Consider the following 25,726-nt stretch of genomic DNA (forward strand, 5'->3'; position numbering starts at 1 on the left):
TTAAAATTTGTAAATAAATTATGTCATTTTAAGTCAGTACTATATATCTGGAAATACAATTATATATGATCATAGGCGGCCACAGATTTAGTATAAATAATCTCAGTTCTGGTATCTTATGGTTGGTATGAGCAAAAAGGAGGTAATACAAAATACAACTCTTTGGTATGGGTTGGTAAGACTTGCTATTTTGTAATTTTGCCAAGTGTGAAATGGGTACGCCAAAGTTCGGTCGATTGTGTATTGTAAAAAGTAATTATTTGGGAAAGATAATAAATTTAAACAAGAAACATAAAAAGGTGAAGCCCTTGGTCTGATATCTATCAAAGGTTCGGTGATTTTTGGATTCTAATTAGCGATAGATAATTTTTATCTGCTCTCAGCTGTCCACTTTTGGGTGACATTAGAGCACACATTTTACACGTGAACTTCTGGTTGGGCCTGTGCCAATTTTACATTGTAATTTATCATAATAATTTAGCAGGATGGAATCCTGGGGTAAGTCCATAAATCTGATTTATTTCGTGCCTTTTATTGAGACGTATTTTTTTTAAGATGATGAAGATTTTGAACCACCGACGGTAACCTCGTCGCTAGTAAAATCTAACAAATGGGAGGGTGAAGACGAAGATGAGGATGTAAAGGTATGTATGTTCATTAGTTGATACTGTATTAACGAGTTATCTGTGATATCAACATGGTTTTGCAATGGGGAGGAGGTACCTACAGGGTTCTAAAGTGTCGCGATATTATTCTGATAGCTATTTAAATTTTAGGAAAGTTGGGAGGATGAAGATGATGAAAAGAAAGAAGAGGACGAAGATAAGAAAGTAACAGATGCTAAAAAAAGCAAAAAGAAAAATTTAGCAGAGAAGATAGCAGAAAAAGAAGTAAGTTAATATTTTATTGATTAGAATTAAAAAAATTGAGATTCTAAAAATATATACATAAAACTTTAATCTGCAAATTATTTTTAAATAGTTGATGATTCATTTAAACTGAAATAAAAAATATATTATGAAAATCTGTTTACCATAATGAGGAAATATTTTACTTGTAATTTTTTGTTTACCTTTGTTTTTATTATCTTGAATAAGTACATAGAGAGAATAATTTCATACATGTTATCATTTTAAAACCCAGAATACACATAACTGATCAACGTTGGGGGTTGGAACCTTTGGTGTTACAACAGCAAAATAAAACACTAAAGCTTGTTTGTAATTCACGACAATATATCAAAACACTTTACTTTTCACACTGGATGCGCGTTTCCCTGGGCGCATCATCAGCAGATTAAAACTTTTAGCTCTAAATTAATTTATTTTTTTCAGTCAATGCTTTATTGTTTATAAGATTGTTCTTATTAACAAAGCTGTGCAAAAAATAAAACAAATAGAATATAAGAAGATTAAAGAGAAAAGAAACAAAAGAACATATACAAATATCATACAGACACTTTTAACAGTTAAGAGACATATCAAAGTTAACAAAAGAGTATATTATACTATTTAAAATAAAATGTTTCCCAACAACGAAATATGTCAGATTTACTAAACATCAGCAAAATACTCCTGGGCTGCGTTCAGGTATTGTGGACGACAGTCTGTTTGGACGTGACATAACAACCTAGAGTTGTTTGTTCTTATTCCACTACATTAAAATTATATTAAGATGTCTCTCTCTATAAGAATATCCTTTATTTTAGAACGTTAACGGACGTAAATTTTATATCCGGAGTGCATCTACCCTGAATATCTGAACGCAGCCCTGAATGTCATGTCAATATGTTCCTGGAGCCAGTAAAGATCTGACAGCCTTTTTAAACTTTATGGTGATATACAGGGTGTCCCAGAAATAAGAGCAAGTATTTTAAGGGGTGGTAGATCTCAATAGAAGAAACATATTTTCTCTTTATCGTTTTTCAAATAAATCCAAAATAACGGAGTTATTTTACTTTGAAAATTTACAACAAAAAGATTTTTTGCTAAAATTTTTAGAACCACTGGATCTTTTCTGGATTTTCTTTCTTGTAAATTTAATCTAATACCTATGTTGCCATATTATCAAGAAATTATGTTTTTTAACTAAAAACTAAAAATATTTCCAAAAGATTTTTCAAAAAATTTAGAATTTCCAAAATTTTTTTTCAGGAAAAAAACCTCATAGGCGTGTTTCTGTAGTTGAACTATACTACCAGTTAAAATACTTGCACTTATTTCTGGGAACCCTGTATATCTTTCTTAATATTCAGAGGCAGGTGATTAAATATCTTTTTACCATTGAAAATAAATGAGTCTTGGACCAAACTCGTTGACGATGTTGGGAGCATTCGGGTACGTTCTGAATTTGATCTCTGAATTTTTTATACATGAGACATGCAGTTTCTACTATTAAAAATACAGTGTAAAGTTAAAATAGATTCACTTTTAAATAAAGAGCGAAAATTTCTTATTGCCCTTTTTTGTATTGTAAAAACTGTATTAAATAACTGTCTGGAATATGCTCCCCAAAAACATTATTATGCCAAATCTGAGCTGTTAATTGACTATTGTTAAAAAATGTTAATTGACTAAAAAATACTATAATAACATTTTTTTTTGTTTGCCACCTTATTTATATAGACCTAGGTAGATTTTAAAAAGTGATACCTTTAAAATTAATAATATACATGACGATTGATAGTGATATTTATTAATGCTGAAACGCTAGTAATGAAATATATGTTTAATAATAACGGAAATGATTTATTAAAATGCAGTACAAAAAATGTTAATTGACTAAAAAATACTATAATAACAATTTTTTTCTGTTTGCCACGTTATTTATATAGACCTAGGTAGATTTTAAAAAGTGACACAGGTACAATTAATAATATATTAGTTCGGCATAAAAGTTGCTGTGTCACGACATCGTACATTAAATTAAAATTCGTAAAATAAATTAAAATTATTAATTAAACAAATCTTTATAAAGAAACACAAGTATATCAAATTTGGGCCCAATCGAACGCCAGGAAATGGTATCGTAATATGGTGCTACATTATGGTACCCCTTGATATGCTTCATGGTACTATAATATTGCAATGTCATCAAAAATACGCAAATATAATCAAATATGAGCTCAATCGAACTTTAGGAAGTGGTATTGTAATATGGTACTATATTAAGGTACCACTTTATATATGCATCATAGTAGATGCATCATAGTACCATCATATTACAATGTCACCGAAGATACTTACTATACCAAGTTAAGAACAATCGAACGCCAGGAAATGATATCGTATATGGTACTATTATGGTACCTCTTGATATGCTTCATGGTACCATAATATTGCAATGTCATCAAAAATATGCAAGTATATATCAAATATGAGCCCAAATGAACGTCAGGAACTGGTATCATAATATGGTACTATAGAAGGTACCAATTTATATGCTCCATGGTGCCATCATATTACGATGTTACCGAAAATACGTAGTATACAAAGTTTAAGCTCAATCGAACGCGAATGGTATGGTAATATTACATACTATATTATGGTACCCCTTGATATGCTTCATGGTACCATAATATGTAATGTCATCAAAAATACGCAAGTATAATGAAATATGAGCCCAATCGAACGTCAGGAATTGGTATCGTAATATGGTACTATATTAAGGTACCACTTTATATGCATCATAGTACCATCATATTACAATGTCACCGAAGATACTTACTATACTAAGTATAAGTCCAATCGCACGCCAGGAAATGGCATCGTATATGGTACTAGTATGGTACCTCTTGTCACTGAAGATGGTACCTCAGTATGTCACTGAAGATACGTAATATACCAAGTTTAAGCCCAATCGAACGCCATGTATCGTAATATGGTACTATATTACGGTATCACTTGATATGCTTCATGGTACCATAATATTGCAATGTCATGAAAAATACGCAAGTATATATCAAATACCGTATGATACCGAAAAAAACGGCGTCCAGTTGGCTGGGAAAAGACGATCGAGATGACATTTTCCATATAAATTTACACATAAAATGACAGCGATTTTCATTTCATAGCCATCGCTAACGCCGTTTTTTGCCGATCATACGGTATGAAGACAATCGAACGTCATGAAGTGGTGTCATAATAGTAGAACAGTACTTATTATATTGTCACCGAATTACAATCAAAATTCAGGATTCAGTTAGAATCAAACGTCAGGAAGTGATTTTAATTCAGCTCGTAAAATTTAACTCCAACTAACATGGCAAGTTAAATACTTAAACGTTTGAAAAAAGAGCTCTAATCTATTTTAATATATTTAAATGATGTAGCAAATTTGAAGGTAGGCTTTATCAGGAAGTATTACAATATAAATTACACAATGGCAACACTGCATTTTATGCAGTGTCTTTTAAATTTTGTTTGTAGAAAACTGTTTTCTTTTAAATTTATCGCCCTCTGTTATGTAGTAGTGAAACCGCATTAAAATATCTGATTTGGAGACAGACAGGCTTTAAAAGCCTGTCTCCTTTTGAGACCTACGATTTTATACATGTAACGAGGCTTCTGTTAGTATTCTGTGCTATAGTGAATCATTCTTGTTGCACTTTCTTCAAGTTCTTTATCTAGTCGGTTTTTGAACGCGTGTATACTGGGGGCAGTCACTGTGTTTTCTGTTAGAGCATTCCATGAATGTGCAACACGATTTGTTAGGAAATTTGTACTTTGGCTGTCTTTTCTTTGCTCGTTTTCTTTGAGTGTCCACGTAATTGAAGGTTATGGTTTTGAGAAAAGATATTTTTAACATCACAGGTATAATGTCCGCTTGTTGTTTTAAATGTTTCTATCAAATCCCCTCTGTGTCTTCTTTCTCTTAATGTTGTTATATTAAATTTAGCCAGTCTTTCTGTGTAGGTCATATTTTGTAGCTTCAACGGGATTTTAGTCACGCGCCTCTGTATCTTTTCCAGTATCTCTATGTCCTTAATATAGTAGGGGTTCCACACTGTGTACGCGTATTCGAACTTTGGTCTAATATAGCTTTTGTAAAGCTTTGCTATCATCTCTATAGAGTGGTCTTTAAAAGTACGCTGCATTAGATATGTTGGAGGCAGATGCCGAATTTCGGCCAATGTCCGAAATAATTAGACATATGGCGATTTGTCCATACTAAACTTGCAAGGGGGTTAATCTTTTTTTGGTATAATATAACAACAAACGATTAACACCCTCCGCATAGAAGCTCCGCCATATGTCTAATTTTCGGCATCTGCCTCCAACAGATACACAAAGGAGTTACATTTCATGGAAATTTTTACAATGTGGTTTTCCCATTTTAAACCTGATGTAATAGTCACTCCAAGGTCATTTTGTTCTGACACTGTAGACAATATTGTGTTGTTGAGTATATATTATTTATTTGGGTTATTTGGTCCTATTTTAAGAACGGCGCATTTGGATTCATTCAGTTTCATTCCCCGAGTATTTGACCAGGTTTCAACCCTCTTTAAATCTTCCTGAAGCTTTGCTGCACTTAGATTGGGATTGGCATAGAGTTTTTTGTCATCAGCAAAGTTTTTTAAATTGGTTTCAATAAGATTGACAACATCAAAAAGGTAGACTATAAATAGTAGTGGGCCCAACACGGAACCTTGAATAACCCCACTAGCAACCAGGTATTTACTTGAGAGAACGCCGTTTACTCGTACTTGGTAGTACCTTTCATCTAATGAATCTTTTATTATTCGTAAAAGCTGTCCTCTTGCTCCAAAATGTTCTAACTTTCCAAGCAGTAAATTATGTGGAACTTTGTCAAAGGCCTTCTCATAGTCAAGGTAAATTATATCTGTTGGGTGGTTGTTATCGTGATTTTTAGTCCAGTCGTTTAAACATTCGAGCAAATTAGTTGAAGTAGAGCGCCCTGGAAGAAATCCATGCTGGGACTATTATTTTCTCCATGCATTTGAGAGGGTTACATGTTAGACTAATTGGTCGATAGTTTTCTGGTTTGTGTCTGTTGCCTTTCTTGAATAGTGGAGTTACTGTTGACATTTTCCACTGTTCTGATATTCTTCAAAGGTCCATACATTCCTGCATGACCGCCGAGAGTCGGGAACCAATTTGCTGTCCTCCATTCACGCAGTTGTGCCGCTCTGAACTGTTCAAGAACGCGATACTCTCACTCCATTCAATTGAGTCATAAAGTTCAGAACTGTTCCGCGCCATATGAAGGCACCAGACTATTGCGCGCCGCTCCTTTCAGAACCGTTCTCGAGTAGCGCAGGGCATAAAGCACTGGAACTTGAAGTTCGCGAATGGAGGACAGCAATTGTGTCACTACATTTTTGTAACAAAATTGTTGGTATGTCATCTGGTCCTGGACTTGAATCTATTTTCATATTTTTAAGTGCTTCTTTGACCTTGCTCTCTGTGAAATGTATTGTACTAATCGTGTTCTGCATTCTGGTGCCTGCAAGAAGTTGGGGTATAGGTATGCTTTGTTGAGTAAAGGATTTATTAAAATGTATTGCAAATTCTTCAGCCATGGATTTGGAATCTAAAACTTTTTGAGTTGCTGGATCTTTTAGGGTTATTGTTTTTACCTTAGAAATTTAGACTCTTGCTAATATACTTTCAGATTCGTTTAGGCGAGTCAGACATTATTAAGCCGTGTTCATATGTTTGCCTAGCTTTCTCCAGTTTTTATTTCAATGTGTTGTTTTGGTCCATATAGTCTCGATAATTTTCGAATGTCTTGTTTTCTTTGTACCTGTCCCATAGTTTACGTTTTTTGTTTATTTCTTTGAAAAGTGCTTGATTAATCCATGGCTTTTGCTGATTTACATTTAAAGACTTAAGTCTTAAGACTTAACTTACTCACAGTAACTCTCAAATTTTGTGGTTGCTCTCTAATATAGTTGTTTATCTCTTCGTATTTTGCAGTTTGATAATTTCTTCTTAGTACTTTGTTTGTTGGTTTTGTTGGTAGTTTTAACACTGTCCGTGACAGAACACAGGCCGTTACAGTTAATGGCACTAAATCTGAACTCATATTAACAAGGGCTTTCGTCTAAGCTCTATACTGGGACCTTTGTTTTTTATTATATATACAAACAAAGTAAATATGTAAGTGTTCTAATGGTATAGGCCTGGTGCATTCTCCGTCGGTGCTGCCATAATCAGAGAATATCGTAAATAATTAGTATATACAAATACACGGGTTTAAATAGTTAGTATACGAAAAAATTATATAATTCTAAAAGTGTTAGGAAGTATAATTGTGAAAATTATTCTAAAAATAAAAAAATAAATATTTTGATATCTTCAGAAGGTCTAACTTGTATTATAATTTATTATTCCAGCTAAAAAAACTTTTTAGATGAGTTCAATTGTTCAACTACGGTAGTGAGCATAGTTTTGCGCACCGGTTTTGCTAGCGGGATCATAATGGGGCTATTTCGGCCATAACGAAATGTTTTAAAGGTGCTTAATTATAATTTTAGAAGATGTTCATAAAACATTTAACCACTAGTTGATTAAAAAAAGCATACCATTAATATTGCAAAAATATTTTATCCTCTTAAGGTGCGTTTCCACGGGCTGCGCCGCTCCGCGCTAAAAATTTTTTTGACATGTACTTTTGTAGTGTATTTTTTTAGCGCGCACAAAAGTATATGTTAACAAAATGATTTGTGCGGCGCGGCCGGTGTGAATGCCCCTTTATACGAGGCATGTTTTTTAAGTAAGTACCGTTTTGGAATTAAAAAAAAACGTGCAAAGATATCGCAATAATTTTATTTTTACATGAAAGCCTGTACCTTAATCTACTTTTCTACATAATTTCCGTGAATATTGAGGCACTTGTCATAACGTGGCACGAGTTTTTCAATACCCTCCTCATAAAATTCTGCCGCCTGACTGGTTAACCACTGTATCACAACTGTTTTGACTTCGTTATTGTCTTGAAGACGCTGACCGCCCAGGTGTTTCTTCAAGTGCAGGAATATATGGTAGTCACTGGGCGCCAGATCAGGGCTGTATGGAGGATGATCTATAGTTTCCCATTTAAAAGATTTGATGAGATCTTTGGTCTGATTAGCCACATGTGGACGGGCATTGTCATGCAGCAAAACAATACCCTTACTCAAATTGCCACGTCTTTTGTTTTGGATTGCACGGCGCAGATTGTTCAATGTCTCACAATAAGATGCTGCATTGATTGTCTCATTACGAGGCAGAAACTCCACTAGCAATACTCCTTTTCTGTCCCAAAAAACTGTGCACATGATTTTCCGGGCAGAAATTGTTTGCTTGAACTTCACTGTTTTGGGTGAATGGCGCCATTCCATGGACTGTTGTTTCGATTCTGGTGTGACGTAGGCCACCCATGTTTCGTCACCAGTAACAATTTTGTCTAAAAAATCTTCACCTTCATTGTGGTACTGCTCAAGGAAAGTCAATGCACTGCCTAAACGTTGGGTTTTGTGCAAATCCGTCAACATTTTCGGAACCCAACGTGAACACAATTTCCGGTAATTCAAGTTCTCGGTCACAATGCGATACAAAACACTACGAGAACATTGAGGAAAGTAGTCGCACAATGATGAATTTGCAAAGCGTCTGTTTTCTTTCACCTTTTCGTCCACTTTCTGCACCAAATCTTCATTAACGACCGAAGGACGCCCACTCCGTTCTTCATCATGCACATTTGTGCGGCCATCTTTAAATGCTCTCACCCATTTCCTTACCATTCCATCACTCATAATGTTTTGTCCGTAAACTTCACAGATCTCACGATGAATATCGATCGGTTTTACGCCTTTAGCACTAAGAAATCGTATGACAGCCCGTACTTCACAATCGGCGGGGCTCACGATTGTCGGAGGCATCTTAAACACTCAATAAACAACGTATACAATGAAGAATCAAACTGTACTGGCGTCTGTGCATAGACAAGAGATGTAGGTAACCAGCGCGCATGCGCGGAACGCCGACAGTAGCGCTGCGGCGGCGGAAACGGTACTTGCTTAAAAAACATGCCTCGTAGTATATGCCTATTTAATTTTTTGATTACGTAATGAGCACTTTGTTTACCTGCTTGAATCCATTTTTGCTTTGATCAAATCGGTGTAAGAAACTGTGCAGCTATAAAATGTTGTTTCGGGAGAGTTGAATATCCGGGAAAGTTGGGTTAATTGAATGTTATGCACCCAACAACGCCCTAATTACGCTTCCTTTACGCTTTAACATTTTTTCAGCAATTTTATTAACATTTGAAATTGTCACAATACAACACTACGCGACGCCTAGTTCGGATTCTTTTTCACTTATTTTTTATTTCACTTGCACCACACAAATCTCGTACTTGAGTGTTTTATAGTTTCAATAACCGCACTAGCAAAAAACTAAAATACTTAAATATTATGGCAAAGCCACGATTTCAATATTATTTTAATGCGATCAACATGAACTGTAACCCCGACGGCGCGAAATACATAGTGAAAATTTCTGATTTCTGGCGTATACAGCGCTGCGATCGGAATTTTTTGAAAACAACTGAAATTCACCAAGCCTATAGGGACACAAATTTACCTTCTCGGAAAAAATACTCGTTTTTACCACAGAATTTTTTTGAAATATTTTTTTTATGGAGACCTTATCTGCAACCTGTCTAAAAAATATATATTTTTATTTTTAGAGACTAAAACAAGAGGAATTGGAACGACGGCTTAAAGAACAACAGGAATTGTCTCCAGAGGAAAAACTACGAATGCAAAAAGAGTCGGATTTAAAGCTGGCTTTAGAAACGACTTTCGGTGAAAAGGAAGACGAAGAAATAGGTGGCTTAAAATTACCTTCAACCAAGGAAGAATTTGAGGAATTTACGAATGTTCTTTCTAAAAAATTGTCACCATTATCAAAACATCCTACCGAATTCGTAAATTTCACTGAAGAACTAGCACGAAATTTATGTGCTTCAAGTGAGGTTTTCATTTTTTTTTCTGAATTCATTATAGATAAAAAGTATATTTAATTTCAGTGAATTCGGCGGATATTAAGAAAATAAAAAATACTCTAGATAATTTATATTTAGAAAAACAGAAAATTGAGAAGGGTGATAAGAATAAGAAAACTAAAGGAAAAGGCAAAGCAAAATTAAAACTGGAAGGAGATAAAGATAATGTAAGTTGATGGCAGTTTTTTTTACACTCAAATATTAATATTTTGTGTTTTTAGCTCTCTGCTTATGTCAATGATTACACTGAGTTTGACGTAGATTATGATGATTTTATGTAGCAGTAATACGTTTTTATAGTTTAATTTTTGTTATATATTTTATGCTTTTTTCTTAACAGGTTTTTAGTTAACTACTTTGAAATTCAACTGTTAAAAATATCAGATATTTTTTTATAAAATAATATTTTATAACTATAGAATTAAAAAAAAATCTATTCTAGGGCTCATGCCTTGGTAAAAAAATAGTTAATTTATATAGATATATGAATTGGAAGATTTTTAGTTTTCTTTATGTATTAATAAGAAAAGTATATATTAAGGGTATTTTTTTTCTTTCCATCTGTATTATATTAAATTATAAATAAATTAGTACAGCTAAGAAAAATTCTATTTCGAACAAGTATTTTACTAAATGCTTAAATATAGTACTAATGTAGTACTAACAAAGAGATAAGTGTTCTTAATATAACTAATCTTAAAGTACTTATAAGTGAACTACAAACAATATCACAATAATAACTGTACTAGTTTTTTCGTGCCGCAATAAAAAATAAAAACTAATAAAACGGCAACTATAATTTTATAATGAGTCCCATTGTATGGATCGAAAAAATGGATGAGTTTTCAAATGGTGTATTCCATTATTAGCAGCTCCTAACCTGTCATTTGGTTTGTACATTAATAACTGTAAAACAAATGTTCCTTAGTTTTTTATATTAATATATTTAAATTATAACAATACCTGTTTCAGTAAAGACCTGCCTTCAGGTGAAACATACTTTGGAATTTTTAGATGGGTGTAGCTTGTTATACCATTTACGTGAACTTCACTTAATGGCTGTAAATTTTCAGAAAATTGAATGTTAAGAAAAAAAAATTGAGAAACACGATCTTCAAGACATTAGTGATGTAATGAATATTATTTGTATTCGCGAATACCTATTAACATATTTTGCATCCGCGAATATGTACATTCGCAAAATTTATGTGAATATCAACGTTCCAAAAAAATATATAGAAAGTGTTAATTCTTAATTAATAATTATGTTAACACTGTCTTGCGGCAATTCTCTTGTTTCGGTGTTATAAATAGCCAACTTTTGATTAAAAATTACTAACCAAAAAATTTGTATATTCCTCTTAAATTTTTATGTATTTTTTTACATACACCTTTTATTCTGAACAGAATAATCATCTTATGAAACTAAAAATATTAATTAACAACAAAACAAAGGAAATATTCCTCTATTTAAGTTATTTTTGACAGAAAATATATATTTAATATATAATCAAAATTATCTTTTAAACTTTTACCAATCTACAAAAATCCAGTTTTATTTTGAACATAATTACAACTTCTTTCATATCTAAATATACTAATAATAAACAAGATGTTACACAATTAGACATTTTTGGAAAACAAAATTTAAAAGTTCTTTTTAATTTTTAATTATAACATCCAAACCCTTTTATATATTTTTTAACAAATTAATTTTCGGATTCGCGAATGTTGATATTCGTTACAGCACTAGTTTGGATCATTAACTAAAGTATCTATGTTAGCACACAAATCTAACTCTATCGAGCATGATATGATAAATGGTGAAATATATATCATGTAATATGGGCGAAACACGATCCGTAAAAACAATGAAACTTTAAAACAAAACTTCATAACTAAAGAATAAAACAGAGCCATGGTAAAAATAATTTAACCATAAATAATTTACCATTCCAACTAATAATCTGTAGAGGATTGCACCAAAACTCCACCAATCTACAGCAGCGGTTACATCCTCAAAACTATAAACTTCAGGTGCCAAGTTTGCATCAATTCCTTTCATGTATAAATCGCACAATTCTTTTATATTACACATATAGGTCAAGACTATATTATTCTCTGCGTCCAAAAGCACATTTTCTATAGATAAATCTCTAAAATATGGCATAAGTTAAATAATAAATTTGGCTAAACATCTGTATTATTAGAAAATCAGCTTACCTACAAATTATTCCCAAACAATGCAACTTTTCGATAGCAATAACTAATTGGGCTGCCCATTTTACTATTTGAATCTCAGAAATGTTTTGCTTACAATCCACATCAAGAGAATCTATACTGGACATTTCACTCAGTTTCCTTTCAATAGATAATCCCTTTGGTTCTAAATTATCACAGCATTGTTTTATTTGATCCAACGGTTCATCCAAAATATTTTGTGCAGGTTTTTTGGATACCATATCACTAAATTCTACCTTTTCAAAACTACTGTCTGAATCAGATTCTTCTTTATACGAGGAATTACCTTTTTGCTTCTCTCTATTTGAAACATACTCACTTATCAACTCTGAAAAACTTAACTCTGAATCGCTGTCTGTCTCGTCTTGAATGTCACTTAATAATGGTTTATCTTTGGGTTCCAACTCGGTTGATTCATTTTTTAAAAAGTCTATTAATTTTGTACCACTACAAATTAGGTAATCGCGTTGATTGAAGAAATAAGAAGATGCGCAACCTTATGGGCGACTTCGTGGCACAAAACCTGACCGAGATTTAGTTTAGCACAGCGCCGCTGCGCGCTGATAATCCTTTACAGTGCAGCGGATAAAGAATACTGTACTGTAGTTCTGCTTTCAGTCGACAGAGTGAGTGGTTGCCAGGACTACTGATTACTCCGTAGATTTATGGATTATGGGTACTTATGTACGGGTATATTAATAATATGGATTTTATACGACTAAACAATTTTATATAATATTATATAATTAAACAAAGAACAGCATAAGAGTTGTCTTGAAAATGAAGATCTGTTATTTCATATGTAAAATATTATGGTAAATGTCAATAATTGTCATTTCCAAGCCAACTAAACGACTTTTCGATCATAAAATAAATAAATAAATAAATAGTCGTTTATTTCCGACAGGCCGAAGCCCACTTACAGGAAATTCGAAACAGTAATATATCTTAAAATAGTACAAACAAGAATAAAAAATACATAATTATAACAGGTATTAAATACTACACTAAAATATAAAAATTAATTGACTAACACAGACTTAACGGGATGGCCAGTAATATCACAGAATGTTTTGAGAATAGTGGGGAGACTCATGAAATACATCTACTGCAGTGGAAATTCGATTAAGATTCTGACACATTCTGTAAATCGGACTCTGCAGCAATATGTTAGATCTCGTAAAAGCAAGGAAAAAAGCAGGTTGCTGTCTGGCCCCTAAACGAGGTACAAGAAATGGCAGTTGCTCGAGCAGAGATGGAGAATCAATTTTAAAATTTGCCAGCTTGTACAGAAAAGACATCGACTGCAGGTCACGACGTGTACTCAACGGCAATTCACCAAATCTATCCAATATATGCGCATGATCTATACCCCGTTGAGGATAGATTCCGTCTTCTCTAAACATAGCGTATTTTAAAAATCGCCGTTGAACCGACTCAACAGATTGCACATGACAATTATAAATAGGGGACCAGTTATTGAGCCATAATCAAGCTTCGACCACACATAAGAGAAATACAGTATTTTGATGGTTGATAAATTGGAAAAATGCTTACTGTTACGTAATACAAAGCCGAGTGTTCTAGAGGCGTGAACCACCATTTGATCGATGTGAAGAATAAAGGAGAATCTTTCGTCGAAAATAACTCCTAGATCCTTTATGACCGAGAGTCTGTTCAATGTTGCTTCGTTTATAGTGTAACTGAATTTAACTGGGCTTTTAGTTCGAGAGTAAGAAACAACATTACATTTAGAGATGTTAAGATTCAATCTGTTGGTCAAACACCACTTACTAGGCAAGTCAACGCTTTCCTGGAGAGACACATAATCTCTGACAGTATCTATACGGTTAAATAATTTAAGATCATCAGCATATGCAAGTCTATGACAGTAGGGCATTGAAACAAGGTCGTTAATAAATATATTGAAAAGAAGCGGCCCCAAATTAGAACCTTGTGGAACACCTGACGTAGGTGTAAAAAGGTTAGATTTAAACCCTTCAAGCTCGACATACTGACTGCGACCGAGAAGGTATGATTTTAACAAAGATAAAAGCTCGGTCGAGAATCCAAATTGGTCAGACAACTTTTGGAGTAGTATATGGTGGTCAATCTGGTCAAATGCCTTGCTAAAATCAGTGTAAATGACATCCACTTGGCTCCTTATATTAATGGCATCACAGACAAAGGAGGAAAAAGAACAGAGATTCGTTATACTAGATCTTTGAGAGTAAAAGCCATGTTGATAAATAGAAAGCTTGCTTTTGATTTTAAAAAATAGAAATTTATATAGAATAGTCTCAAATACTTTGGAAAAGTTGCATAATAAAGAAATACCTCTATAGTTTTCAATAAGAGATGGGTCATCTTTTTTAAAAACAGGACATACCTTGGCAACCTTCCAGATCTCAGGAAAAACACCATGTTTCAATGATAGATGAATGATAGATGAAAATATGCCAGAGGGGAGCACACATGACAGTTGAACAGTCCTTTACCAAAAAAACTGGGAATGCCATCAGAGCCAGATGTGGCTTTATTCTTTAACATCTTACATGCTGAAATGACATCCTCAGATGTAATTGAGGGAATACCGATTAACTCATACTGGTGTAAAGTATTAACAAACCCCCTCTGTCCCGAGACCCTGTAGACTCTTTTAAAGAATTCAGCAAAAGCCAACACGATGTTATGGGGCCCATTGACTTGTTGATTAGCATAATTCATCGTAGCTGGTATGCGTGCCTGAGCCCTCTTACTTCGGATAAAGGACCAAAAGTTAGAAGGATCATTGTTAATGTTGAACTCGGCATTCCCAATAAACTCTATAGGCAAGCTGAGACTGCGACTTAATCTGGCTACGTAAGTACCTAAACTTCTCAAGGTCAGCAGCGGATTTGTGAACCTGTAGACGACGACGTACTTTTTCCTTTTTAAAAACGTTGTTTATAATTTTTTTAGTAAACCATTGGGGAAAACGCCTTTTTCTAGGAGACTTCAAAGGAACGCAGATAGCAAAGTTGTTATTGAGAATCTCGTAAAATGCAAAACAAGTATCTGTAACATCAGAGGAATCAATAACAGGGGACCAGTCACTGTGCAGTATTAACTCGTACAACCTGGGGTAATCAACCTTGCGAAAATTGAACTGAGATGACTCGGCATTGTTGACAGGGAAATTTAGAACTGGAGAAGATGGGGCCTGAATATCGAATGCTAATGTAGGATGATATGGATCTTCAGCGAGCAAAGGCGAGTCATTGTGTATAGGATTAATACTTAAGTTGGAAAAAACCAGATCAAGAAGACGATCATTACAGTTTAGTATCGTATTGCACTGCTTGAGGCCAAGAAACTCAACAAGATTTAATAAGCTTTTATGCTTAAGGCCAATAGGAGTGGAGGCCGTAAAAGACGGGATGTTGAAGTCTCCCAGAAATATTATGTTTTTATGGAGCATGATTTCCAGCGATGAAAGATAATCAAAAAACACTTCAACCTCATGACTGGCAGTTGACGGGGGAAAAAGTAGTTACAAACTAGCTTACAACCTAAAAAGTCTATATTTGGAGCACTGTCGGCAAAGTCTGAAGTATCCAGAATTTCTGATTGGAGTTTAATGCTAACGCCCAGCATGACCCCACCACCTCTGGTGTTTTCCGTTATGTTTGCTTTTCTATCGGAACGATAAATCGTATATGAGTCTGGAAAAAGTTCTGAGTCCAGAATATCTGGTTGCAGCCAGGATTCGGTAACTGCAATGATATCATATTCCAAGGAGACAACGCTACAGTAAAAATGGTGTGTCTTGGTTCGGAGACCACGAACATTCTGATATGCACAGGTTAACTTGTTTGAGTTGCTGGAGGAACCAAGTTTTTTGTGGTTATGGTTGGAACACCAGCGATATACCTTAAAATCAGGTTTTCTTCCCCATTTGAACGACGACGGCGTAGTTTTTTTTTAGTGTCCTGAAGATACTTTAGTTGGGAAGGTGATAGGTCTGCCTCAATGTAGATTTGATGGCTGTCAATATACAATTTACGATTTCTCAGTAAATATGAAACATCACTTGAGTTTGACAGGGTGACATTGACAGGTTTATGACCATTGCGATTTGGTTTACCCACAATGACGACATTCCTGGCCTCAATCCTATGTGTCAGCCCATCTGACAACAGCGAGGCAACCTGGACCTCCTTGGGAATGTCATCCTCAAGATTCAAGTTAAAAATTACGATGATGTTCATACGTGCTTGCCTTCTAAGGACCTCTTGGTAAATTCCATCCGGATTTTGGGGCGCACTCTCAGGAGTGGCTGCAGAAATATTCGAATTTTTATATGTAGAAAGTTCCTGTCTTATGTCCTCAATCTCTGACCTCAGTTCATTGTTGACCTTAATTTGATCTTCGTATTTAGAAAGAAGATTGCTATATTGGGATTCAATGTGCAATAATTTATCCATAATGTCGTTTAAAGAGACATTTTAAGTGGCACGCTTGGAAGACTCATCGCCTCGGGTGATTTCTTGCACTGGAGCGGGACCGGGTCCGATGGAGCGTCGAGGGTTTGATTTAGGTTTTTTTTGGCTGGTCGATGGAGTATCGTCCAAGCAGGAAGTACAAGCCCAAGTGGTCAAGTTAGATTTATTCCACATGGTAGCCTGTTTGTTAAATTCAGCTATGGTAAGACCTGAGCACCCTTTGTGAAACCAGGATAAACAGGAGCAGCATGAGATTGACGGCTGGTTGTCCTTAATTGGGTTTTCACAGTGCAAACACCTTTGTTGTTTACTGTTTTTAGGCGGCATTCTAAAAAAAACAAGATAACAGCCGGCAACGAAGGTTGGTTGATTGGTTGACAGATATAGCCACGGATGAATTAAAAGAAGCAACGTGAACGTAACCTCTAATCAAGTGACACAGTTTTTGGCGGGAAAGTTTGTTGTTTGTTGATTTTTATTTTATGTTAGGAACGTGACTTATAAATATTAAAGATTACCAAGAAATTAACAAAAATTAGAACGAAATAACGTTTACAGATGTGCACCAACAAAGTAGTAAATCTGGGGTACACAAAACAGCAATGTTAATCCACAACAAACCACGAAAACTCACAAAAATTCACGGACGCGATATAAACAAACAACATAACCATAAATCTTTTTTTTTTGTTTTTTTTTTGAATCGATCATACGACATATTCAGTACCTATAAAAGAATTTTTATTTTTGTTGTATATTCTATGTTTAACACGAATAAATTTTTAATACATAAAAGCTGATTTTTCATCGAAAGGTATTTTCGTTCAACGTATTACAGATATTACACATTTTAATATGGCAACACTGTCGCTTTCAGTCCCACACCGTCCAATGACTAAAGAATACAAGGACATATAACACCCGAGACCAAATTGTTACCATGGCAAACAGTGCCGTGGCCATATATTTTTCTTAACTTAGCTGCTCTGCTTGAAGGGATATTTATATTTTTGATAAATGTTTTAACTACGCCTATGGTGTCGGCGATGGTATCATACTAATTAATTACGAAAAAACGTATTAAAATGTTAACAAAATGTACAAAACTATTATAGTATCGACGTATAGCACATATCAAGTACACATATTATCAGAAAAATAATTACCAAATTCAATATGAAAACGCTAAAGGTGGAGTGGACTGTTTATTTACTTATGAAACGCAACTCCTGGTTCTTTCTTATCGTTGCGGCTTTTAGACTTGAAAGCTGAACACATCACAATTGTAATAAAGTTTATATAGTAAACGCCACGAATGTTTGGGAGTGATTCATCGGTCGCTACCTTTGAATAAGAAGACTAAGAAGGAGCATATCAAAAATCTTAGGTACACCGCGATGGGCCTCAAATATGGCCGATTTAAATTCCGGTTTATCAGTGTCGTTCTAATTTTATTTAAAAAATGTAAAACTATGATGTAGGGTAGACGTGGGGTAGACTCAATAATTTGTTGTTTTATTTTACGTTATGAATAAATGTTGGTAGTTATTAAAATTGTTATAAAAATATATAATTCTAATAAAAATAGATAAGTTATAATAAGTATTTATTACCACAAACATCCGATACGCTACTGAAGCAGGTAAGTCAAATTAACGTATCTAAATTCTTTGGCATCTAATCTGTGACAAGTAATAAGCTAAAATGCAAGAAAAATATATAATTTAGTTAATTTAAGTGAATTTCATAAATGATCGGTTTACTACACGTAATTAATATTTAATTAATTACGTGTTATGTGTATAATTATGTATAATTATGTGTTACGTAGTTAAATAATATTATATAGTCACTTACTAGCGAAAAGTTGTTCCATTATTTTACTCAATTTTTGCCGAGATCTACCGCACGCTACACAACCAACTATTTTAGAGTCTTTTTCGATAAATCGCGATAGTGTCACTGTTAATTTAAGTGCTGCCACAATTTCCATCTAGATTTACTACCTTTATACAACTATCAGTAGTAGAATAATAATAAATAACATAAAATAAGCTCCGTAAAGACTGACAAATCCACAAAATTTCAAATCAAATTCAAATGTGTCAAATGAATCGTCAAACAGAACTGTCAAGGATCCCCACCCTAGAGTGCTTTTATGGCGCTTTTCCGCCCACCATGCATGAATACATTATGCTCCTTGTTCAAGGTCACATAAAATTTAATTCCAGTGCCGTGGTGTTTCTTTCAGGTCATATAACAATCAATATATAACCCGTTGTAACTGTCAAAGTCTTGTCAAAATATATATTTGGTTATAAGTATAAACTGGAATGCCCCATTGTTCGCACTGCAAGCACACCAATGGACTGACGCACAAAAACGAATCAATCAAAGAAACGCGATATAGTATCGTCTTTGTCAATCACGCTAACATTTTAGAATAAGTAGGAGCGCAGGCAGATGATTAGACCGGGCCTTTAAAAACCTACGTCTGCGGTAAAAATTTACGTTTTTAATGTAAAAATGATAACGCGCGTGTCGATTCTAACTTCATAAAGCGATGAATCACTCCCAAACATTCGTGGCGTTTACTATACAAAGTTCACTACACACAACAAACTATTAAAAATCGTTAAAATTGTCGCTGTTGACGAGGTGGTGATTCATCTGTAGGCTCCAAAATGATGGCGTCTAACGTAACAAATTCTGCTGCAGCCCGTATATGGGTGTTACATGTCATTGTATTCTTTAGTCATTGACACCGTCTTTGATATGCCTTCGCTGGCCGAATTAGGTAAAATAAGTGTTTTATGCATTGGCACGATTGGTGTCTCCACTGTACAGCACTGGAGACGCAAGGGGAAATTAAATCAGCCTTGTCACGAATCCGCCCATTAGGTTGCGCATCTTCCCAATTTTTTCAATCAACGGTATAGGTAATATTAAATTTGAAAAAATATAAAATAAAAAATATGATTTCATAATAAACTAACAACGCTTTTAGATGGAGCGAACCGTCCGCGACGGACCGTCCGTTGTGTTTTTCCAAGATGTCGGACGGAGCATACGCGCCCATGTGAATTTGTTCATATAAACTCATGGTACTTGCTCGAAGTCGCGGACGGTCCGCTTCATCTGAAAGCGCTGTAATACCTGCAATATTCTAAAACAAGAAATAAGGCATAATCACAAATATAGTGATTGATCAGCTTGACCATGTAAGGCACATTTTCAGGTAAAATAAGGTGCTCATTTAGAAATTGTACTGTTTTATGTATAACCTGTGAACAATCTGTTAGTTACAACTGACTAAAATTTAACAGAAATTTAATTTACCTTAATATAATAGAGTTGTTGATTTTCACAGTGTAGGACTAACATGCCTGAAGCAGATATTATTTTAATGACTTTATATTTGTATAAGTTAAATAAAGGTCCCTTTATAATATTAGGTCTTTCAGTTTGAGTTTGCTTCTAAAAAATATATATTTTAATTTATAATAGGGATATAACGCCTGTCAATTTTTAAACATTCGCGAATGCTTATATTAATTTGTTATTGGAGGATATATTATGTATACCAGGTGCGTCTCAAAAGTGGCTCACCCCTATAACTTTTTTATTTTTTTTCAGAGAAAAAAAAACGAGATTTGGCATGTTAGATTGACGTATTCAATTGTTTTCGTTCACTTCCTATTTCACCGGAAATTACTATAATTTTTGATCTTAAATGACACCCTTGGTATGTTTTTACTTTATTCGATAGAAAATAACACTCTGAATAGAATGACATATATCTATATATATATATATATATATATATATATATATATATATATATATATATATATATATATATATATATATATATATATATATATATATATATATATATATATATATATATTATATATATATATATATATATATATGTCAACTTTGACATTTTCGCATATGGTTTATTTGAAATATATTAGTAAAAAATCAAAAAAAATATCAAATTATTAGTAAAAAATGTTTTTCTCAAATATGCTAACGAGCCACCATCGTTCCATTTGAAAAAATTGAAATATGATTAAAAATACAATTTGGGCATCTTTTAACAGACCAGCATAAGACACTGAAAACATTGACAATCAAATATAATTATAAGGTATATAATAAGGTTCCCTGATTAAACATTACTGTTTTTAACATAGCCATGGCACTCTAGATTGAAGTTTAAAAAAAGATTTTTTATTTAACGAGAATGTTAACAGTTGACATATGATATATCATTTTATTCAGAATGTTATTTTTTGTCATTTTGATCGTCTAATGTTTTTACAACTTGTTCTTGTTCCCCCTGGCTAGTTAAAAGTTGTCCATGTGGTATTTTTAATCATAACTGATTTTTTTTCAAATGGAACAAGGGTGGCTCATTAGCATATTTGGAAAAAGCATTTTTTACGACTAATTTGGTACCGCTCACTTGGTATTTCTAGTCAAATTGTCAGTAGGATGGCCATGGCACTTAAATTGAAATTGAAATGTCATTTTCTATCAAATAAAGTAAAAAAATATCATACTGTCCATATTTTTTTTAAAAAAAGCTCGTGAAAATGTAGTCATTTCCGGTGAAACAGGAAGTGACCGTGACCACAAACAATGGAATACGTCACTCAATCCTAATTTAACTCATATACTAATCATTACTAATATATCAAATCTCGTCTTTTTTTATATGAAGAAATAAAAAAGTTATAGGGGGTGAGCCACTTTTGAGACGCACCCGGTATGATAGAATGTAGATGTTATAATTAAAAATATAAAAGAATTTTTAAATAATTATTACTGTTTTTTAAAAAAGTTTAATTTTGTGTAATATCTTGTTTGTTATTAGGACCGTTTGACACGGGACAATATTCCAGCCTAAATTGTATACAATTTGTTGCGCGCGCATTTTTAGTCAAATTGCATGCAATAAAATAGAGCATGTTCTAAATTCTTGCATGCAATTAGCTGAACATGCGCAATACATAATTTCATTTCTCTGATTTTGTAAGGTTATGTTTATGTTACATTTGTTTGTTAAGTGTTGATTTAACTAACTTACTAATTACAGTCAGTTAAAGCCTCACAATCGAACAGAGCAAACATAAACAATTAACTTAACAAACAAATGTAATATAAACATATAACCTTACAAAATCAGAGAAATTAAATTATGTATTGCGCATGTTCAGCTAATTGCATGCAAGAATTTAGAACATGTTCTATTTTATTGCATGCAATTTGACTAAAAATGCGCGCGCAACAAATTGTATACAATTTAGGCTGGAATATTGTCCCGTGTCGAACGGTCCTAATCACGTATTGTGGCATACATACATATTTCTTGCATACAATATTTTATAAAATATAACCCAAACTACTTTTCAGTTCTTAAAATTAAGTCCCGTGTCAAACGGTCCTTAGAATGGATATAAAAATTATTTAAAAACTGATAAAATTTTAAATGAAGAATAGGTATGTAAAAATTTTTGGTTTGTTGATATTAATTGTTTCTAATGAAAAGTTGTTATTTATAATACCAAACCAATAGCAAATATTAAAGTGAACGCTGAGTACAATTAATGTAATACATAATTACTATTGATAGAATTGTAAAACGATAACTTAAAAATTATAAGAAATTCTTTATTATAGTATTTTTTTGTTTAATTTACTCAATATTATTTACATTTTATATACGTATTTTTTCGAACATTTATATTTCGGAAATATTCAATTAAATTTTGCCAGTGTCAAAAAATCCGTAAATATTCATTACATCACTATAATATACAAAATAAAGTATTTTACATACCTGTAATAACAGATCTTTCACTTCTGGAGCCAGATGCATATTAAATATCTTTTCAGCTTGTATTAAAGATTTCTCAGTTTTATATCTAGCTATCTTTTTTCTGTCATAATTGGTATCACCTAATCGTAAAAGAAATATTATTTTACATTTATACTTTTAGTGTAATACTTGCTTTGTCCTCCAGTAATTAAAATATCTACAGCTGTTTTATACGCATTAAAAGCTTCTTCATATTTATTGTCATTCTCAAACTCAACAGCCCTGTTAATATGAACTGAAGCATCATCCAAATAATGAATTGCACTTTGTGATGAGGATGGTAAATTAAATGGTCCTTCAATATGATTGTCAGTTAACAGTAAGTTGCTATCCATGTTAAATGTACTACAAGATTCTAATGACTTTGTTGAATTAGAATCGATGGATGTCATTGAATTTAGTTTTCTTAAATTTGTGTTTGATTTTGATAAGCAGTCAGACACAACCTAAAATATATATCTTTAGATAATATTAAATTTTGTATGCACATGGGATATTTACTGGAACTTTAGAACTGAAGTTACTGCTATTCATCGAATCGGTATCACTTATTTTATCTTCATCAGAATTAATAGACAGGTCATTATCATCTGGTAAATTTAATTTAGCTCTTATGGTATTTATATTACTAGACAAAAGTTCTGCTGGAGTGTAACTTGTCTACAAAAATCTTTAAGTAATATATCAAATTATAAAAGAGTACGGTGAATGTGCCTGTTTGCCATCCACCTCTAGTACTCAACCACTTTGCTATTTATACTGCAGTAATAGGTAAAATATCTACCAACTCAAGTTAAAAAACGTTGACTATCATCCACGTATTTCGCAAAATCTACGAAAATGTTACATGACAGTGTATCGAAAAATAGTAACTTTTGTTTTGTTACAAATTAATAAATTCTGTCTCTTTTATACAATAATTAATGAAATATTAATCTCTAAATTTTTATATGAAAGTTTAATTATATTATTTTCTTTTATTTTTACTGGTCAGGAACTAGCTCGTGAAAATTACGAGTTTGTGTATTATTTTATAACATAACTATGTTATTTAAATATTTCGTAAGCATATTTACACAAAATATACACAAAATTTTAAATTTTAGTTTGCGACCAGTATCTATCTAACACAGAAAAAGACCTAAAATATTTATTAAAATAAATTAATCAAATTGGTGGTCAACAACCAGATTAACATTGATTCTATTCTCGACCACCCTTAAAAATTGCTTTTGAAAATGCAAGGAAAGCTTTTCTCGTTTTTTCTGTTCTTGGTCATAAAAATAAGGGTTAAGAAAAGTACTTATTTTTAAGTCTTCAGTAGCTCTGACAAAAAAAAATAACACGCGCCAAAAAAACCCTAAGACAAAAACAAAGACTCAACAAAATTAGAATGCCAAAAAAATGGTGCAAAGAGTGCCGTGTACCAACATTAAAGAACACCTAAAAAAAAGGTATATCAACAAATGTATAGAAGAACTGAAAATTCGCAATTATTATTAAACATTTCTTCAGATTTCAGGCCATCAAAAAATCAAATAAAAGTTAAAGTTTGATCTAATTTATCTGTTTATTACGATTTAAAATCAAAACTTCAATTAACTGGTCGAGAACAGACACATTTACCCTACCTACAGTCAACTACAGCAACTACAATACCTCAAAAAACTTAACAAAAACTTTAGATGTAAATAGGACAGAATGAGTTCCGATGTATTCTAGCAAGCTCAAAATTGCTTGCTTCCTGTGGTTTATAGTCTCTAGATCAAATCTACAATATGAATACTTTAAAACTTGCATAATAAAATTACCCTACCACCTTTTAAACAAAACTGGTTTTGGTAAATTAGGCATTTCATTTTTCATGTTTAACTTTTTATGTAGAAGTTTCATTTCTTTATACAAAAGTTTAAAATCATTGAAGCGTTTCCATACTGATACTTTTGTCACTGCATCAGGGCATGATTCGGGATATAACTGAGTACAGATACAGATAGATATAAATTATCATGTATTTTGCAATTTAAAAGATATTAAGACAGAAACTTACTATAGAAATAATTTTATAAATTGTAAAACCGGTTTCATGTTTGCTTACTTCAGGAATATCAAATATTCTCACCCACAATTTCCATTTAGTATCTTTGCAATTCATTTTATAGTAAAAAATATTAATCAGAATACATTTTTATTGTTTTGATAATCAAAAATCATAATTTTGATTTTAAACACGTCCCAGTGCTTACAACCATCTTACAACCTTTATCAGAGACGAGAGTGGACGAGACAACTACTCAATGTCGCCACAACCAAAATTTTAATTTCGGTAGATATATGTTATATATATGTGATTAATATTTTTTTATATATGATTACCTTAGAAAAAAGTTTTTTTACTTACAGAGACAACGGGCGCGTTCAGGGACGGTCAGCCATCGGTCAGCGGCAGGGTTCGGAAGTAGTTAATTAAGACGTAATTTACTTAATTAACTACGTGTAGTTTTTCTTCAAAAACTACGCCTTTTCCCGTTCATTAACTACATGAAAACTACGTTAATAAACTATGTATTGATATTAGAATAATTTTGCTTTGTATGAGGGGTCTAAATAATATGATGTGTGAATATTTTATTTAAAGCCATATTTATTCTGTTTTCTTAAATTTATTGTGTTTTCTAAAGCTTCAACTTATTATAACGTCACCTCAAACCTCTGATATTTGAAAGTTACCTACATAGGTTACATAAACTACACCCTCTACATAAACTACATTAACTACATGTAATGTAGTTTATGTAGTTTTTAAAAGTAACATGTAGTTTTCCGAACCCTGGTCAGCGGTTGAGTAAGCGGTTTCCCTAAACGGTCACTTTCTACACGCAAACAGTCAGCCGCTGAGCAAAATACTCAGCGGTCCGTCAGCCGCTGTGTTCCCTGAACGCCCACAACTTCTGAACTTTCTGAGCGTGACTTTAGACGTGGCCGAGGACCGCAGTTCGAATTTCGCATAAACAAAGTAGGTTCTGTCTAGATTAGCCCTGGCTACAAAAAGGACGGAAAGGAAAAGGACGTTAACCTAAAAAATTGTGACAAG

General features: G+C 33.0%; 2 protein-coding genes across 6 annotated transcripts; one reads left to right on the plus strand and one right to left on the minus strand.

Annotated features, from left to right (window-relative positions):
* The first annotated feature begins 142 nt into the window (after positions 1–142).
* Positions 143–10,623, plus strand: LOC115890715 (eukaryotic translation initiation factor 3 subunit J). Its single transcript, XM_030911022.1, has 6 exons — positions 143–498; positions 556–644; positions 777–890; positions 9,700–9,982; positions 10,042–10,184; positions 10,239–10,623. Exons 1-6 carry the CDS (start codon positions 486–488, stop codon positions 10,296–10,298), a joined length of 702 nt encoding a protein of 233 aa, XP_030766882.1. The 5' UTR covers positions 143–485; the 3' UTR covers positions 10,299–10,623.
* Positions 10,609–24,930, minus strand: LOC115890684 (ribosomal protein S6 kinase delta-1). 5 transcript variants are annotated; one of them, XM_030910993.1, is made up of 12 exons: positions 24,731–24,930; positions 24,452–24,609; positions 24,292–24,403; positions 23,134–23,292; positions 22,766–23,078; positions 22,594–22,712; positions 20,082–20,219; positions 19,899–20,026; positions 12,241–12,705; positions 11,969–12,173; positions 10,981–11,076; positions 10,609–10,923 (listed from the first exon to the last, which is right to left on the minus strand). In XM_030910993.1, the coding sequence occupies exons 1-12, from the start codon at positions 24,785–24,787 to the stop codon at positions 10,819–10,821; spliced, it is 2,055 nt and encodes a 684-aa protein (XP_030766853.1). In that variant the 5' UTR covers positions 24,788–24,930; the 3' UTR covers positions 10,609–10,818. The 5 variants fall into 5 exon arrangements, with proteins under 5 accessions (XP_030766853.1, XP_030766847.1, XP_030766866.1 ...); XM_030910987.1 differs by having other exon boundaries at positions 24,683–24,930; XM_030911006.1 differs by having other exon boundaries at positions 24,292–24,392; positions 24,731–24,918.
* Between the last annotated feature and the right edge of the window lie 796 nt (positions 24,931–25,726).

This window comes from Sitophilus oryzae, unplaced genomic scaffold, assembly GCF_002938485.1.
Source record: "Sitophilus oryzae breed Bouriz unplaced genomic scaffold, Soryzae_2.0 scaffold_1178_pilon_pilon, whole genome shotgun sequence".
NCBI lineage: Eukaryota > Metazoa > Arthropoda > Insecta > Coleoptera > Curculionidae > Sitophilus > Sitophilus oryzae.

Excerpts from the sequence above, each read along its gene's own strand:
- LOC115890715 (XM_030911022.1), top strand. Across the intron at positions 645-776 it reads ACGAAGATGAGGATGTAAAG|GAAAGTTGGGAGGATGAAGA; the intron begins GTATGTATGTTC and ends TTTAAATTTTAG. Across the intron at positions 10,185-10,238 it reads TGGAAGGAGATAAAGATAAT|CTCTCTGCTTATGTCAATGA; the intron begins GTAAGTTGATGG and ends TTGTGTTTTTAG.
- LOC115890684 (XM_030910987.1), bottom strand. The coding sequence starts at position 24,787 with ATGAATTGCAAAGATACTAAATGGAAATTGTGGGTGAGAATATTTGAT. Across the intron at positions 23,293-24,291 it reads TTTTTGTTAAGTTTTTTGAG|ACAAGTTACACTCCAGCAGA; the intron begins GTATTGTAGTTG and ends AGATTTTTGTAG. Across the intron at positions 22,713-22,765 it reads TTTAATTACTGGAGGACAAA|GTGATACCAATTATGACAGA; the intron begins GCAAGTATTACA and ends TTTTACGATTAG.